The 17,426-nt window shown below is 41.7% G+C and overlaps 1 protein-coding gene across 1 annotated transcript; it reads left to right on the top strand.

Annotated features, from left to right (window-relative positions):
• The first annotated feature begins 1,420 nt into the window (after positions 1 to 1,420).
• LOC118372541 (3 beta-hydroxysteroid dehydrogenase type 7-like) lies at positions 1,421 to 11,349 on the top strand. Its single transcript, XM_035758474.2, has 6 exons — positions 1,421 to 1,992; positions 4,908 to 5,063; positions 6,387 to 6,495; positions 8,345 to 8,444; positions 9,014 to 9,176; positions 9,359 to 11,349. The coding sequence occupies exons 1-6, from the start codon at positions 1,833 to 1,835 to the stop codon at positions 9,769 to 9,771; spliced, it is 1,101 nt and encodes a 366-aa protein (XP_035614367.1). The 5' UTR covers positions 1,421 to 1,832; the 3' UTR covers positions 9,772 to 11,349.
• Positions 11,350 to 17,426: the final 6,077 nt, after the last annotated feature.

Below are 17,426 nucleotides of genomic sequence, written 5' to 3'. Positions count from 1 at the left end.
CCCAAGGATGAGCCAGACTTGTGGAGATCTACAGTTGTTTTTCTGATCTCTTGGCTGATTTATTTTTATTTTCCCATGACGTCAAGCAAAAAGGCACTGAGTTTGAAGGTAGGCCTTGAAATACATCCACAGGTACACTTCCAATTGACTCAAATGATGTCAATTAGCCTATCAGAAGCTTCTAAAGCCATGACATCATGGTCTGGAATTGTCCAAGCTGTTTAAAGGCACAGTCAACTTAGTGTATGTAAACTTCTGACCCACAGGAATTGTGATACAGTGAAATAATCTGTCTGTAAACAATTGTTGGAAAAATTACTTCTGTCCTGCACAAAGTAGATGTCCTTACTGACTTGCCAAAACTATAGTTTGTTAACAAGAAATTTGTGGAGTGGTAAAAACGAGTTTTAATGACTCCAACCTAAGTGTATGGCAGCCTGGTATGGCAAGCCCACCGCTGCTGACGGTAAGGCGCTACAGAGTGTGGTACCCTCAGCTGAAACATTGGGTGCACACTGCCTGCCCTCCAGGACACATACAACACCAGGTGTCACAGGAAGGGCAAGAAGATAATCAGGAACCTCAGCCACCCGAGCCACGGCCTGTTCTCCCTGCTTCCATCACTCAGACGCGGGCAGTATAGGAGCATAATGGCAAAAACTGACAGACTGGCCAATAGCTTCTACCACCAGACCATAATGCTGCTGAATAGCCCCCACTAGTCAGCTATTTGCTCCCTCAATGAACATTTCCCCCCTCAACAAACATGTATCCTGCCCCCACCCCAATGGACATTTCCCCCCTCAACAAACATGTACCCTGCCCCCACCCCAATGGACATTTCCCCCCTCAACAAACATGTATCCTGCCCCCACCGCAATGGACATTTCCCCCCTCAACAAACATGTATCCTGCCCCCACCCCAATGGACATTTCCCCCCTCAACAAACATGTATCCTGCCCCCACCGCAATGGACATTTCCCCCCTCAACAAACATGTATCCTGCCCCCACCCCAATGGACATTTCCCCCCTCAGCAAACATGTATCCTGCCCCCACTGCAATGGACATTTATCACTGTTAGAGTTGGAAATGTGTATATATGTTTTGGTGTATTGTTTCAATAACTTCCCTTTGACCTGCACTGTCGGAGCTCAGATTTTGAAGAAGTTCAATGTACACTGCAATTACATCTGCAACCCCGTGCATGTGACTAATACACTCTAATCTAATCATGGTGGCATATAGCCTATCTACAGTAAGCTACATTTAAACGAGAAGACCAATCGAGTTAATTTTGCATCGCGATCTTTGCCTTTCTTTGATGATAGAACAAACACTAATTCGAAGGTTACTCAGTAAGTCCAGTGAAGCGGAGCAGTTTACGATCGCTGTGTCCAAACCGATCAGTGTTGCGTTAAGTACGTTTTTACGTTCTGGAACGTTCAGTTGAACGTAAACGGTGCCGTACTGAACGACGAGGGTTGGGGAACACTGTTAGCATGACCACTTCCCTTTAAAAACACGTAACTCATTGTTTCCAGCCACACCTCGCCACATCTACCAAACGGTAGTAAATTCAAGAACGTTCAATAACCTTTTGGGGGAGTGTGTCGTTCAGTACAAACGGTTGTTCAACGTAGCAAACGTTTAAGAGGACTGAACGCACCTCTCTACCTCTCACTGTCTTTTTCATTTAGTTCTTTCGCGTTGTGTATCTCCGCTCGTTTAGAACGTTGGATCGCAGAGGGAGTTGGAGAAAATCAACAAGGACGACTCAGTAACTAATCAACCAAACATCAATTGATAGTAGCAACTAGCAACCGTGAAGAATGTCGACTAAAGAACGGGGCCTGGTTTATCTCGTCACCGGGGGCTGTGGGTTCCTCGGACAACACCTGTTACAGGTCCTTTTGGAGAAAGAGGATGCGGTAAAGGAAATTCGACTTTTTGACAAACACATCGACTCAAGTTTAAATGGCCACAGCACAGGTAAAACAAAAATATATGCTTGAAACATAAATTGTAAATGTCTGGCAGTTCACTGACATGCTCAACCCCCATTTGTAGTTTTCTTGTCTAATAATGTTTTTTGCATATTTCATTGGCATAACCATACACCACACGAGGCTGCTGAGTTGAAAACGGCTCATACATGTCCGGAATGATTTGCAGTTGTGGGACTGGTGGAGTTTTAAACATGAGTTAAGCTACTCTTAACCCTTATTCATGGTTACAATTATTATTGGGCCAGCTACTCCTAGTAAGATTATAGAGGCTCAAGTGGCAAGACCTCTAATCTTGAATGTCCAGGGGTTTATGCACTGAGAAGAGGTGGAGTGTCAACTCCTCAGTGAAACAGTTCGGGTCTGTATCTACCTAAGCACATTGAAATGACTGAAAGTGAGAACCTAGACTAGCATCACAAACCTTTACCCACATACATACCCAATCAAATAAATTCTGGATATCAGCTTTATTCCATGAAAAAGGGTGTCAGAAACAAGTTATCTTTGGCTTACACCTTTCTTACTCATATATTCTCAGGCATAAGAACATGCACATTTTAATTTACTAACTTTGTACAAACTTTTATTCCATTGTCAGTCTTCACTACAGAAACAGAGTCATATATGGGATAGAGGTGGAGAATGGGCAGTAGGTAGATGGACTGAGAGGGAGAGATGGGAAAGCTGAAAGTCAGATACATACTAGAGTGTGACAGAGATGAGAGTTAGCGAATGTCACTGAAAGGGAAATGTTAGGATAGTAAACAACATATACAGTGCCTTGCGAAAGTATTCAGCCCCCTTGAACTTTGTGACCTTTTGCCACATTTCAGGCTTCAAACATAGATATAAAACTGTATTTTTTTTGTGAAGAATCAACAACAAGTGGGACACAATCATGAAGTGGAACGACATTTATTGGATATTTCAAACTTTTTTTAACAAATCAAAAACTGAAAAATTGGGCTTCGAGGCCCAGACTTGAATTTGAGGGATATAGGCTATTCCAAAGCGTACACAAAGCCTGGTGGCTAGTAGTATTCATATAGCCCAGCCAGGGGGAGGCCAAAAGTACACTTTATGTAATCAGAGCTCATAGTCTAGTTCTAATCTCGCTGTAACAGTGAACTGAAAAGACCAAGATGCCGTGATTGAATGAGATTTGCAACTTAACATTGAGCCTTTGCTTGAAATGTTTCTAAAGTATTTACATTCTGTAGGTTCTCTTTAGATATGAAGCATACATATGTTTTCACAGAGAAGGTGTATGAGTGATGTATGAGTGATGAGTAAAACGATAACCAAAACAAACCAAGAATTTAACTTGGTTATTGGTGTATATGTTGCGTGGCATGGGATCTGCTGCTGCAGCTCATGTAGTTACAGTAGCCTAGTAAGAGAGGGGCTTGTAAACTTCAGAGGACAAGGTTGACTGAAGCTTTCACTTCCTGTAATTACTTAAATTACAGTTACTGTAGTTACTGGGTAATTACAAAACCCAACTTTGGTTTGGTTCAATGGAAATCATCAAATAATGTCAGATCCTTAAAAGGTTCTACAGCTGCACCATCGAGAGCATCCCGATGGGTTGCATCACTGCCTGGTATGGCAAATGCTCGGCCCCCGACAGCAAGACACTACAGAGGATAATGCGAACGGCCCAGAACATCACTGGGGCAAGCTTCCTGCCATCCCGGACCTCTATACCAGGCGGTGTCAGAGGAAGGCCCTGAAAATTGTCAGACTCCAGCCAACCTAGTCATAGACTGTTCTCTCTGCTACCACATGGCAAGCAGTACCGGAGCACCAAGTCTAGGACCAAGAGGCTTCTAAACAGCTTCTACCCCCAAGCCATAAAACTCCTGAACATCTAGTCAAATGGCTACCCAGACTACTCGCATTGCCCCCCCCCCTCTCCACACCACTGCCACTCTATATTGTTATTTTTTACTGCTCTTCTTTAATTACTTGTTACTTTTATCTCTTATTCTTATCTGTATTTTTTGAAACTGCACTGTCGGTTAGGGGCTCGTAAGTAAGCACTTCACTGTAAGTATTTGGCGCATGTGACGAATAGAATTTGATTTGATTTGCTACTTAACCAAGCCACTGAGGCAGAGCTAAAAGAGACAGCTGCAGTAGTGTGACTTCAAGGCAAGAGTGTGTTTTTTAAGAGTCAGGACCATTCCTGTGGTTACTTGGACTCCAGCCCCGTCCTGGCTTCATGGTCATCAGATATATTTCAAGGCCATGATCTAGATAAGCCAAGCCAGGGACAGCACATTGAGAATAAGGGAAGCTTATTTTCCATCTTATCATTCCAAGAAGGAAAGACAGAACAAACAGACAAATGCTCTCAAAAGACACATTTGTGAAGAACGTGATTTTGTTGAGACCCACCTACCGGTGTTCCGATAAACATAAAGACCTTGTATGAGAAGACATTAATTGTGGTGGGGTGATTGGATCTTTTATAGCAACAATCGGATTACATGTTTTCCAGAAACAGAGACAGAGAGTTCCTCAGTGGACCCAGCTTTGGTTAGGTAGCTAGGCAACGTAGGATCTGATTTAGAGGAAACAAATGAACACTCAAGTCAAAGAATGAAAGAATACTTCATATAGCCATGGAAACATGCATAGAAAGACTTGGTTCCTCCTCACACAACATATGTGCCTCGACCTTCTAACCACAACATGTCTGATTCTTCTCTCAGGCTATTATTCTGTACGTGATGTCCATGTCTTGTTGTTCAATCTCAATCTAGGATCAATTGTATTATTGTGCATTGTAGATCAGTTTATAGATATTGTTTTCACCAGAATTAAATCTCTTTTACACTATATCTAACATCTTACAACCCCCCCCTCCACTTTTATCCCTCTCTCCCTCGTCAGAGCGGGTAAAGGTGGTGGTGACGCAGGGGGACATCACAGATTACTCTAGTGTCCTGGAGGTGTCCAAGGGGGCAGACCTGGTCATCCACACAGCCAGCCTGGTGGATGTCTGGCACAGAGTCCCTGAGACAGTCATCCAGGCTGTGAATGTTCAAGGTAAGGCCTCAGGTGCAGCAATAGCATTCACTGGCTGAGAATATGCACCAATTTGTACATGTAGAATCGCAAAACAAATGTGGTCAGTCAGACGTCTACAGCGGGTGGTCCCTAAAACACAGCGCGCTGAACGGTGGGCAGACAAACACTAGATCCACATTCGGTGCGATGTGTGGAAGCCTTAAGACACAGGAGGATTTACGAAGAAGGGAATGGAAAATATGTTGAGGGAAAGGAAAAGAGAAGAGGGAGAAATGGTTGCCTTTGAGATGATGGATGATAGAAGGAGACAAACATAGGATGGGTGGTTGGCTTCTCTTGACTGTAAATTAAACCACAACAGGAACTGTTATGGAGACTCATGAAAACCCATGAAATAGTATTCCCTAAAGTTATTGTGATTCATGGTATAACCCACGTTTTTCCTGTTTGCCTGTCGCCTCTCCCTTCCTATAGTGCCTGGTGTTTTCCTCTGAACATTCTGACTATAAAACTGCCCCTTGAGTCTGTTAAAGGATGACAACTACAGCAATGGTTTTATAGTCAGCAATCGTAGACATACACAAATAAGGTCATTATTTATTTATGTAGTGGGTAAATGTGTGTGAGTCTCTGAGAAGGTCTGTTTATAGAAATTGTGTGTGTGCTTGTCATGAGATTGAAATGGCTGTAAAAGACTCCTCTCAAAAGGTTTCACATCTCACGATAAGGTTAGTGCCAGCCTGTCAGGTGGTTTTCATGCAACTGAATTACCTACAAACTCAACTTATTGACGGGAATCAGCTGCTCTCTGTGATCCACTGCAATTCATCTGGTTTCTATTAAACTAACAACATCAAATTAAAATAGCAAGCCCTTTGAAGTATTATATAAGCCCAATTGAACACCGACACTTTGTTTCCAGTTTGTGGTTATTCTATCTATTCCCCGTCTGGTGGGTTGCCTACTATGGTGTGTGTGTGTGTCACTGTCCCAGATCTGGGTATCTGTCCCATATTTCTGCTCTTCATCTCTTGGAAAATGTGACATTGTCCTCACAGGAATAGTTGTTTGTATTAGTTAGTGTAATTACTGTATATCAGATCCTTCTAGGATGTTTGTGTTGAGCTCTGAGAAAACACTTATCATCCCGGGCTAGTTCCTAGAACATGCTCCTCCAGGTGCTTGTGTACTCATAGTCTGCCAATGTCTTTGTCCAGATGTTCTGCACACACTTCCTGTTGACCGCATCCCACCCTAGCCCTTTCTTTCTGCAGTTAAATCAATGATTACCTCTAGTTATTGGCCTAGTTATTTCTCTTCCTCTCTCCGTCTTTCTAACAGGAACTGTGAATGTGATCAATGCCTGTGTGGAGAATGGTATTCAGTATCTGGTCTACACCAGCAGCATGGAGGTGGTCGGCCCCAATGTGAAAGGAGACCCCTTTATCAGGTAGAGTTTTACTTCACAAACATCTGTTTCTCCTTTAGGCTTTCATTGTTTTTTTCCTCTTTCCAATAAATCACTACCTGTCCTCCATCTGTCTTTTGTCTAGCCTGTACGGTAGATATTTCCCTTATCTGCATTATATCAGGCATGTGACTATTTCTTTTCTGATTTCTCTATGAACTCGTATGTCTCTATTCTTCCCTAATTCTCAATCGAGAGACATTTACTGCGAGGAGAGAGAGACCGGTCAGGGGAAAGATGGGAGACAGGAATAGAGAGAGACTATAAAGATTATTATTATTAGAGAGACATGAAAGATAGGGAGCATTCCAGTCATAGTGTTGCGTTAAGGTCTAGTGGATGATGGATATTAAGCAGAGCCCACATCAAGGCACACTTCCTTCATCCCTCCCTCTCTCATCCCTCCCTCTCTAACACAGACAAAAGCACTAGCCTCTGATTTGGCAGACATGTTATACTCTACACTGAGTATACAAAACACTAAGAACACCTGCTCTTTCCACGACAGACTGACCAGGTGAAAGCTATGATCCCTTATTGATGTCAAATCCACATAAATCAGTGTAGATGAAGTGTAGATGAAGGGGAAGGATTTTTAAGCCTTGAGATTATTGAGACATGGATTGTGTTTGTGCCATTCAGAGGGTGAATGGACAAGACCAACTATTGAAGTGCCTTTTGAACGGGTTATGGTAGTAGGTGCCAGGCACACCGGTTTGTATCAACAACTGCAACGCTGTTGAGTTTTTCACACTCCACAGTTTCCCGTGTGTCAAGAATGGTCCACCACCCAAAGGACATTCAGCCAACTGTGGGAAGCATTGGAATCAACATGGGCCAGCATCCATGTGGAACGCTTTCAACACCTTGTAGAGCCCATGCCCCGACAAATTGAGGTTGTTCTGAGGGAGAAAGTGGGGGGGGTGAAACTCAATATTAGGAAGGTGTTCCTAATGTTTGGTAAACTCAGTGTATGTCATTGTGTGTTATTATAGGTGTGTTTAGAAATGTACTTATCACATATGGTCCCTATAAGAAAAGTGGATATGTGACAAAGATGACAGTCAATAGTAGCTATAAGTAACATCACAGGATAGAATTCATCTGCACCATTGAATTGAAGCTGCACATTGCAGTTCAATATGAACATATCCAGGCCAATGTACTTTGCAATGCTGTGTGATGATGTCAGGAAAACTGTGCGGCAACAATAACTAAATCATAAAAACAGCCCTGTGTTAGGTAATAGGCTCCGGTACACAAAGCTTATAACTGTCTGGTTATACCTGTTTTAGGCTGGCGGGTCCTGGGAGCCGTAGATGTTTTTGTGTAGCGTTGTCATATCTCTTTCGTAACATTTCAGATGTTAACGAATTTCTGTCATACCAAGGAATTAGTGACAGAGAGAGATGAGGGAAATAGTTGATCACCAGCCAATCCTGATATCGTCCTGCCAGTTGTCGCGTGTTGAAAATATTTTCTAGATGCAGACAGACGCACGCACACACACACACACACACACACACACACACACACACTGCGGATTTGCAGATGTGTTTGGCATTCTCTTCCTTTCACATCAGCTAAAGCAGTCACGGTATCTGTAAAAATGTCTGTCAGCCTTTGCATGCATGACTGGCTTTGCTAAAATATTCACAGAAACAACAGGATGAGTCCTGCACAGCCAGCAAGGAGAAACAACATCATGAAAACTGCCATGTCCATCTGGCTATTATACTGAATCATTCCACATGTGAATGTGATATTCTGTTCCAAGGTCATCAAATAATAACCCCCCCCCCCCGTTCCCCTCTCTCTCTTTCATGCACAGAGGTGATGAAGACACCATCTACAATGTTTATCATGATATGCCCTACCCCAGGAGCAAGGCCAAGGCAGAGAAACTGGTGTTGGAGGCCAATGGCAATAAGGTACTTTTATTAACACATCACATCTCATACAAAGACGTGGTAATAACACACACAGACCAACTCACACACTTCTATTTGATGGACATTTGAAAGATCCAGGGGATAGTTGCCTTTAAATGTACCCTCATTAATAGCCTGATTCAGATAGGGAATCCCTTCATGGACCATAATCAGATACTTATTCTCTCTCTTTGACTGAACTGCTCCAAAAGTTACCACAGAACACAAATATACTATAGTAATCCATTACAAAAAAATGTTTTGGAGCTTATGTTGCATGTAAGATTTTTTCGCCCAATGGCCACATTTGTGCTATTACTCTGCGTAAAAAAACTAATATGTATGAGTTATGATGAATGGTAGAATTCCTGTCGACTGTTACTCTGCCAAAAAGCTTTTGAAGTGTTCCCTTGTGGCCTTGTGTGTTAGGCTACTCCACCCTTCTGTTAACATGTTGAGTTAACTGCATATTTGGGATTCTGGGTTTCAAAACTGTTTTCATTTCCCATCTGCTCCCTTCAGTTTCTAATGCTCTGTTTCCACATCCTTCCTCTCCTCTCTCTGGCCAGGTGAATGAAGGGGCCTGCTTGTACACATGCTCCCTCCGTCCCACAGGGATCTATGGTGAGCAGCACCAGCTGATGAGGGACTTCTATCAGATGGGTGTGAGGACAGGGGGCTGGATCATTCGAGGCGTCCCAAAGGACACGGAACATGGTCGTGTCTATGCAGGTGAGTCCTGAAACGCGTGCTGATACCTAGCCACACCTACAAGATCTTGAGTTGTCCTTTTAGCTGATTTTCTACTGGGCTCTTGGTTATGTACCAAGGTGGCGACTTAACTTGTTGAACAGCCCTGATGGATTAGGCTGGTGGTATACACGTTCTCAGCATAGTTTTCTTTTTTTTTTCAGGTAATGTGGCTTGGATGCATCTGCTGGCTGCTCGCTCCCTGAGAGAGCACCCCCAAAGGCTTGGAGGGGAAGTTTACTTCTGCTATGATGACTCACCCTACAAGAGTTATGAGGATTTCAACATGCAGTTCCTGTCTGGGTTCAACTTCCGCCAGGTTCATGTGCCGCTATTGGTGCTGTGGTTTGTGGCGTGCCTGAATGACCTGCTCCGCTGGGTGCTGAAGCCTGTGTGCAGCTACACACCATTACTCAACAGCTACACCCTCGCTGTGGCCAGCACCTCCTTCACAGTGGGTTCAGACAAGGCCCAGCGCCACTTCCAGTACCGCCCCCTCTATGACTGGGACCAGTGCAAGGCCCGCACACAGAGATGGGTGGACACCTTTCCCTTCGCAGGCCCCAAGGACTCCTGATCTGCTGGTCTGGTGGAACCTTGTCTGGGCTAAACCGATGCACCACACATCATAACCTGGGATGGATGGAGGAGTGAGAGGACTATCTCAGATTTATATTCTCACTATGTTTGCTCCATCATAAGCAGTATATTCATTACACGTATGCAAACAAACTCTTGACCCCTGAACTGTTAAACCCTGAGCTATGACCTCCTGGACGTGTTCTTCAAAACCTGTCACTACTTGTGGCTAGCCTGTAGCTCCTCAGGCAAAATGATGACAAGGCATGTTCCACACTGAAATGGGTCACTTATCCATCCCATGATCTTCTGATTCACATGAGACCCTTCCCAGCCCTAAATAAGAGATAATATATTGGAGATTCAATATAAATATTTGGGGCTTTATCGGACATTGCAATATTCATCTTCTTAAAAAAGGGGTAGATGTAATGTGATTGTAGTCATAAAAGGGCATATAGATAGATAAGTGATATAGGAAAGCTGCTCATGAATTGTTTTGAGTCTATTTCCAACAATACATGGTGCAATACATTGCTATATATATTTTGCAATACATTTTTCACAAGACATCATCACTACATAGACTTGATCTGTTTTTGTTGAAGAACACTAGTGCAGAAAATAAGTACTTACATCTTAAACATGCATTAATGCACACAGAGAATATTGTCTGATTATGTTCTATGTGATTTTAGAGTTTTATAAATCACCTGCTATACATTAAGGTGATTTTATCATCTGAATGCACTGCCAATTTAAAAACAATAATACAAAAAAAATAATTAATAATAACATTTCCCAGTGCAGTCAGATTTAAACTTCAGACAGAGAATTTTAATTTTATATTTCATAATTGATTATTATTATAATTTTGAGAAGTAGCATTACTTAAAGAGCAACTGAAGGCAATAAAAAAACGTATATTCTCTGGTAGAAAATGGCCTATGTCTCAAACCAACTACATTAAAGAAATGTAAGCATTTCATGAGACGCCTATAAAACATGTGTAACATGAAAATATTGTCCTATTTACAATGTGTAATTTATTGACAGTCGCTAACTATCCCCAGAGATAGGCTATCCAAAGTCGAAACAATTTTGACACTGTCGCACACCAGCCGGCAAAGAAGTTGGATAGCGTGCTAGCTAATTTAGGCTTCTTCCAGACACAAAACCTTGTTTGAATGTTTCAAGTTTTCTCAAAGGGTGTGTACTGTTTTAGCACAGTGTAAGTAGAAATGCTTCCCACGCCGGAACAAACACAAACGCCCACATCAAAGAGTTCCTCCGAGACCCAAAACTCATTTAGTATAATTTCCTAATGAGGATAATTGAAATCAGGAAGTTCAGCCCCCTTTAAGAAAACAATAGACATACTTGGAACACAGAATTGGTTGAATGGTATCAAACACATGTTTTCCATGTGTTTGATGCCGTTCCATTTCAGCCATTATTATGAGCCATCCTCCCCTCAGCAGCCCCCTGTGACTTGGAAAGTATACTCTTTCTGTATTGAATATTGTATTGAATATGTATTTATGTTTAATTCCAAATACAACTGTTTTAATTCAAAGTTGATTTGTTTTTTATAAGGTAAACATGATACTATCAAAGACACAACACATGATTTTTCCCGAAAACGGCCTAGGTAATAATTATAATAATATATAATAATAATAATAATAATAATATAATATAATAATAATAATATATAGGTCCACTATGGTGACCTCGGAAACTGCAAAAGAAACTAAATGGAGAAACATATGCAATATATGTTAACAACACATTCATTACATGTCCTTTACATAGTCCCAGTCGGTATTAGATAGAACGTTGCGCCCCTGCCTGCCTGTGGGGAAAACAACTTGTGGTTACCTTTTTCAAAAGTAATTTTATTTTCTGCTTGTTTTAGTCAATTACAAAACTACATTTAAGAAAAGTACATCTAAAGATTACTTTTCAGCATTGCCTGTGATGGGGGTCACCTTGGTCATGATGGGGGTCACCTTGGTCATGACGGGGGTCACCTTGGTCATGATGGGGGTCACCTTGGTCATGATGGGGGTCACCTTGGTCATGATGGGGGCTACACCAAATGATTGATGTATTATAATAATTGATTATGCTTATGATGTATTAATAGAAGGGGAAGGGCTATAAGACACTCCCCCACTACATGTATAGGGTCCTGGACCACAGATTAGTAATATATATATGCATTATACGGTTTAGTTATTTTCTAGTCTCTGCCTCTTATAAGAAACGGTCTGAGAGATGTGTGAGTTAGTCAAAACAGTAAAAACAGGGTGTCTGTGAGAAAGCGCCTCAAGGCTAAAAGTGATACATAGACATAGACCCCTGCAGGGGAGTAAATAGATAAGAGAGAAGTCTGACATACCACTGTAAGCCACACCTGAATGGAACTGCTGAGCCCTTAGAAAATACTGGACTATTGTTTTCTCCTGCAAGTTTGTATAACTGTATATGCATGGGCTTGGTCTCATGAGTAGAAGGTGTTGATGTAGGCAGTTACACCACTAGGGGTTGACTGCAAGTATAAAGCAACTTTGACCTTTTTTACTTTGCAGAACTTACTCTGAAACATACGTGCTGTGTTTCCGTTGTCAACTTCTGTCTGCAATTTCATTCACAAAGGTTTGATTGATTTACTTCCCAATAAGCCAATGATTGACAAGGAACCTACCCCGACACCTACTACTTAGGAATACGTAATATTGTAGGGATTCCCTCATGCCCCTTTTCATGACTGTGCTAGCAGCCACTTGAGTGAGACCAACAGCACAAACTAACGGAATATACAGCTACAAGTAATCAGGGGAGTTAAAGACTATACGATACTGAACAACAATATAAACAAAATGTGCAAAAATGTTGGCCGGGGCTGGGGAGGCCAGGAGGAAAGCATGGCCAGCCGTAGAGAAATGCTTATTGAATTTTTCGATTATCATGGATTTATCGGTGGTGACCGTGTTACCTAGCCTCAGAGCAGTGGGCGGCTGAGAGGAGGTGCTCTTGTTCTCCATGGACTTTAGTGTCCCAAAATGTTTTGTAGTTAGAGCTACAGGATGCAAATTTCTATTTGAATAAGCTAGCCTTTGCTTTCCTGACTGACTGTGTGTATTGGTTCCTGACTTCCCTGAACAGTTGCATATCACAGGGACTATTCGATGCTATTGCAGTCCGCCACAGGATGTTTTTGTGCTTTTATCTTTCTTTGCTGCAGATGGTCATATAACTGGACAGTACTCAGTGTGATAGGACCAGGGATTGAATCACCTGATTCAGTGTGCCTGATGTTACATACTCTGAACATTTTCTTGTAACAGCAATTCCCTTACCCATCTTCCAACATGACGCCTAGTAGTTTTGTTTTTTCACTTGCTCTACATACATTCTATTCATCGACAAATTAAATTGGGGGGTCATCAGCAAGCATATATATTGAACCAAATACAATACATTTAGTTTTAGAAACATTAAACACCAATTTGTTCATATCAACCCTTTCAGACACCATTCTTAGTTCACTGCTCAGGACATGTTAGTTCATTACTTTCGGATGCTGTGCTATACATTGTAGAGTCATCAGCTTTGTTCATTACTGAAGGTAAATCATTAGTAAAGATAGAGTAGAGAAGTGGGCTTAGGCAACTTCCTTGAGGAACACCACAGTGTATATCTTTACTGTTTGAAAAGTTACCATTAATTAAAGAACCATTTTTTTCCTTCTGGATAGATAGCTTTCCATCCAGGATAGAACTGCAGACTTAACCCTGTGTTGTCTTAAGGGTCAAAAATGACCCGCCACTATGTTTAACAGTGGAGAAAACCCCCTAAATTATATTTTTTCAACTTTAAATTTGATTACTTCTCCTAGAGTAACCCCAACATTAGAAAAAGTGAAACATCGCCTTTGTTCATATTTCCATGAAAGCTTTACAGCACCAGGGTACAAAGATTGTCTAAGGGTAATTTTTGACCCAGCAGTTATAAAATAATTTACACACCACAAAAACCAAAGACACACATACACACAATGAGAAATTGAGATGATGTGTGATGCTGATTGAACTCAGACAAAACTAAAACTTTATTGTGCATGTGCACGACCCCACACATTACTCAAGTTCACAGACAAAATATAAACAATTTCAGACAAAATAAACACTTTCTTGAAAGCATTGTTTACTAATGGGGAATGGAGTCAGAGGCTGTAACAGTGCTGCAGATGACAGTCCCCCCAGTTCTCTCTTTGCTGAACCATGAGTACACGTTTCAGTGCCCAACAGGTCAGAGATCTGATCTTTTATCAGATGTCCAGGAGGAACAACAGAACAATGATTTCGAAGAGGGGGAGGTATCTGAAGAAGAAGATGGGGAAAAATACAACCCAGAGCACGATGCATCATCTTCAGATGAAGAAGAAATCCCCCAAGCTGAAAGAGAGACATTTTTGTCAAAGAACAGCAAAATAACATGGTCCTTGTCACCATATGACAACCAGGGCCGAATGGCAACACAAAATGTCATAAGGATGACCCCTGGTCCCACATGCAGTTGCCCAGGACTTTGACTCAACATTCTAACTGTTCATCACACCAGCAATTGACAAAATCATCCTGGAGATGACAAATTTGGAGTGTTTCTGTAAATATGGAGACAACTGGAAAAGGATGGATGAGATTGACCCGCATGCCTATATAGGGCTGCTAATCTTAGCGGGTGTGTATAAGGTCCCGAGGCGAGGCTACATGTAGTCTCTGGGATGCAGAGAGTGGATGGGCGATTTTCCGTGCCACTGAAAGTCTTTCACACTTTCTCAAGAATGCTATGGTTTGATACCCATGAGCCAAGACCTGCAAGACGTGTGAGAGACAAACTAGCGGCCATAAGAGAGGTCTGGGAGAAGTGGGTGGAGTGTCTGCCATACCTCTAAAACCCTCGGCCTGAAGAAACAGTGGATGAGCAACTGGTTCCATTCAGAGGTAAATGTTTATTTTCATATCTGTAATGTAAGTGATTTTCACTGTTCATTTTATTATTGTTTTTCTGTAATATCTTTGATTTATGTGACTGTTTTCTTTGACACTAATACTCATTTCTGATAGTGATCTCTTTTGTCAAAAGTTTGCTGTCCTTTCCGGCAGTATATGCCCAGCAAGCCAGCAAAGTATGCATCAAGATATGGGTGGCCTGTGATGCACAATCCAGCTACGCATGGAAGATGCAAGTCTACACAGGGAAGCAGACCGGTGGAGGCCCGGAGAAAACCAGGGGATGTGGGTTGTGCTTGATGTGACAGATGGACTGAGGGGGCACAATGTCATGTGTGACAATTTCTTCACCTCTTATGAACTCAGCCAGCAGCTCCTGAAGAGGAAGATCACCATGGTTGGCACAGTTACAAAGAACATTCCTGAGCTTCCCCTGCACTCCTCGCAACAAGGGGGAGAGAGGCCTTCTCATCAAAGTTTGCCTTCACCCCCACCACCACTCTAGTTTCTTACCTCCCAAAGAGGAACAAGAATGTGGTCCTCCTGAGCACAGTGGTTAAAACAGCTGAGATCAGTGATCGTGAGGACAGGAAGCCACAGCTGGAATTTACAGCTGCAGGAGGTTTACTGCCCACTGGCCCCTGGTCATCTTCCATAACATCATTGATGTGTCCTCATACAATGCCTTCGTGATATGGAACAAGATCAACCCTGCCTGTATGCCTGATAAGCAGAACAAGAGAAGGGTGTTCCTGGAGCAGCTGGGAAAGGCACTTGTAACCCCACACATTCAAAGAAGGGAGTGCCTCCCCCGCGCAGCAGCCTCTGCTGTATGTTTACACCTATGCAGTACCTTTAGCAATAATAATAATAAACCTCTACTTTAGTAAAGAAAACAATTATGACAGGTGTGTTGTAATAAAACCGAATGGTGTCCACTGATTTAATGAAGTTTTTCTGTATTGTGAAGAGGGAAAACCCAGATTTTCAAAAAGTTTGTAATGAATGACAGGTTGTTTCTTCATGCAAATAGATTTGGGGTTTAAAATTCAATTGTGCTGCTTTATAATTTTTTTACCCTTAGAACAAAGAGAGTATACAGAATGTTAAGACCATAACATTTGAGTTGAACAAGTAACAGTTCATGATCAATTACACCAAAAGCAGCACTGAAATCTAGCAACACTGCACCACCTAACTTCCTGTCATCCATACTCTTTAACCAATCATCTGTCATTTGTGATATCGCTGTACTCGTGGAATGCCCTTCTTCGTATGCATGCTGGAAACCCATTATCAGATGATGATGATGAATAATCATGATGAATAATGCTGGATTTGTACAGATACAATTATTTCCAATAATTGACTTAACACAGGCAGAAAGCTTATAGGATGACTATTAGGACCAGTGAATGCAGATTGTTTATCCTTAGGTAGTGGAATGACCTTTGACTCTTTCCAGACTTCTGGGCACACCCCAGAGATCGGGGTAGATATTTGGTTAGTTGTAAAGCAATTTGGTGTCAAGATGATCTGTACCAGGTGACTTGTCATCCGAAAAAGACAACAACATCCTTTCTACCAATTTCCTTTTTACTTGATGAAATTCAAACATGCATTGCCTCTCCTTCATGATACAATCTTTTATAAGGGTATATGACATAGAGCCATCAGTTGGAATCATAGCATTCCTCAACTTGTCTACTTTGCCTGTAAAATATTCATTTGTTTGTGATGTCATGTGTTTTTGTAATAAAAATACCCTCTGATTCAACAAAAGAGGGGGGGGACATGTTCAAATTCCTACCCATAATAGTGTTCAACATTCTCCACAGTTTTTTCCCATCACCCTTTACTTCATCAATGTTGTGCTGATAGAATCCCTCGTTCTTTCCTTTGTTTAGCTTGGTCACAATTTATCTGCTATTTCTTTGGCATCAAAACGTTGAATCATAAACTTTCTCAGCTCATCATCAATCCATGTGCCACCGTTTGACCTCACAGTGCATTTTCTTAAAGGGGCATGCTTATCAGCTATACTCATAAATCATTTCTTAAAGGGGCATGCTTATCAGCTATACTCATAAATCATTTCTTAAAGGGGCATGCTTATCAGCTATACTCATAAATCATTTCTTAAAGGGGCATGCTTATCAGCTATACTCATAAATCATTTCTTAAAAAAAGGGGCATGCTTATCAGCTATACTCATAAATCATTTCTTAAAGGGGCATGCTTATCAGCTATACTCATAAATCATTTCTTAAAGGTGCATGCTTATCCGCTATACTCATAAATCATTTCTTAAAGGGGCATGCTTATCAGCTATACTCATAAATCATTTCTTAAACAAACTTAGTGACATTTCAGGATCATCCTTACTACACTTCTAAACATTGCACATTCTTAATCTCATCCACGATTGAGTCCTGACTGAACCCTCTGTAGGACCTTTGGTAGATTACCTTCGGGCCAGCCTTTGGTATTTTAGTTTTCCTAGTGAGTGAGTCCTGATTGAACCCTCTGTAGGACCTTTGGTAGAATACCTTCGGGCCAGCCTTTGGTATTTTAGTTTTCCTAGTGAGTGAGTCCTGATTGAACCCTCTGTAGGACCTTTGGTAGATTACCT

The sequence above is a fragment of the Oncorhynchus keta genome, chromosome 5, assembly GCF_023373465.1.
Source record: "Oncorhynchus keta strain PuntledgeMale-10-30-2019 chromosome 5, Oket_V2, whole genome shotgun sequence".
Lineage (NCBI taxonomy): Eukaryota > Metazoa > Chordata > Actinopteri > Salmoniformes > Salmonidae > Oncorhynchus > Oncorhynchus keta.
The sequence above is the reverse complement of the archived record's forward strand: the minus strand, read 5'-3'. Positions and strand labels throughout refer to the sequence as shown.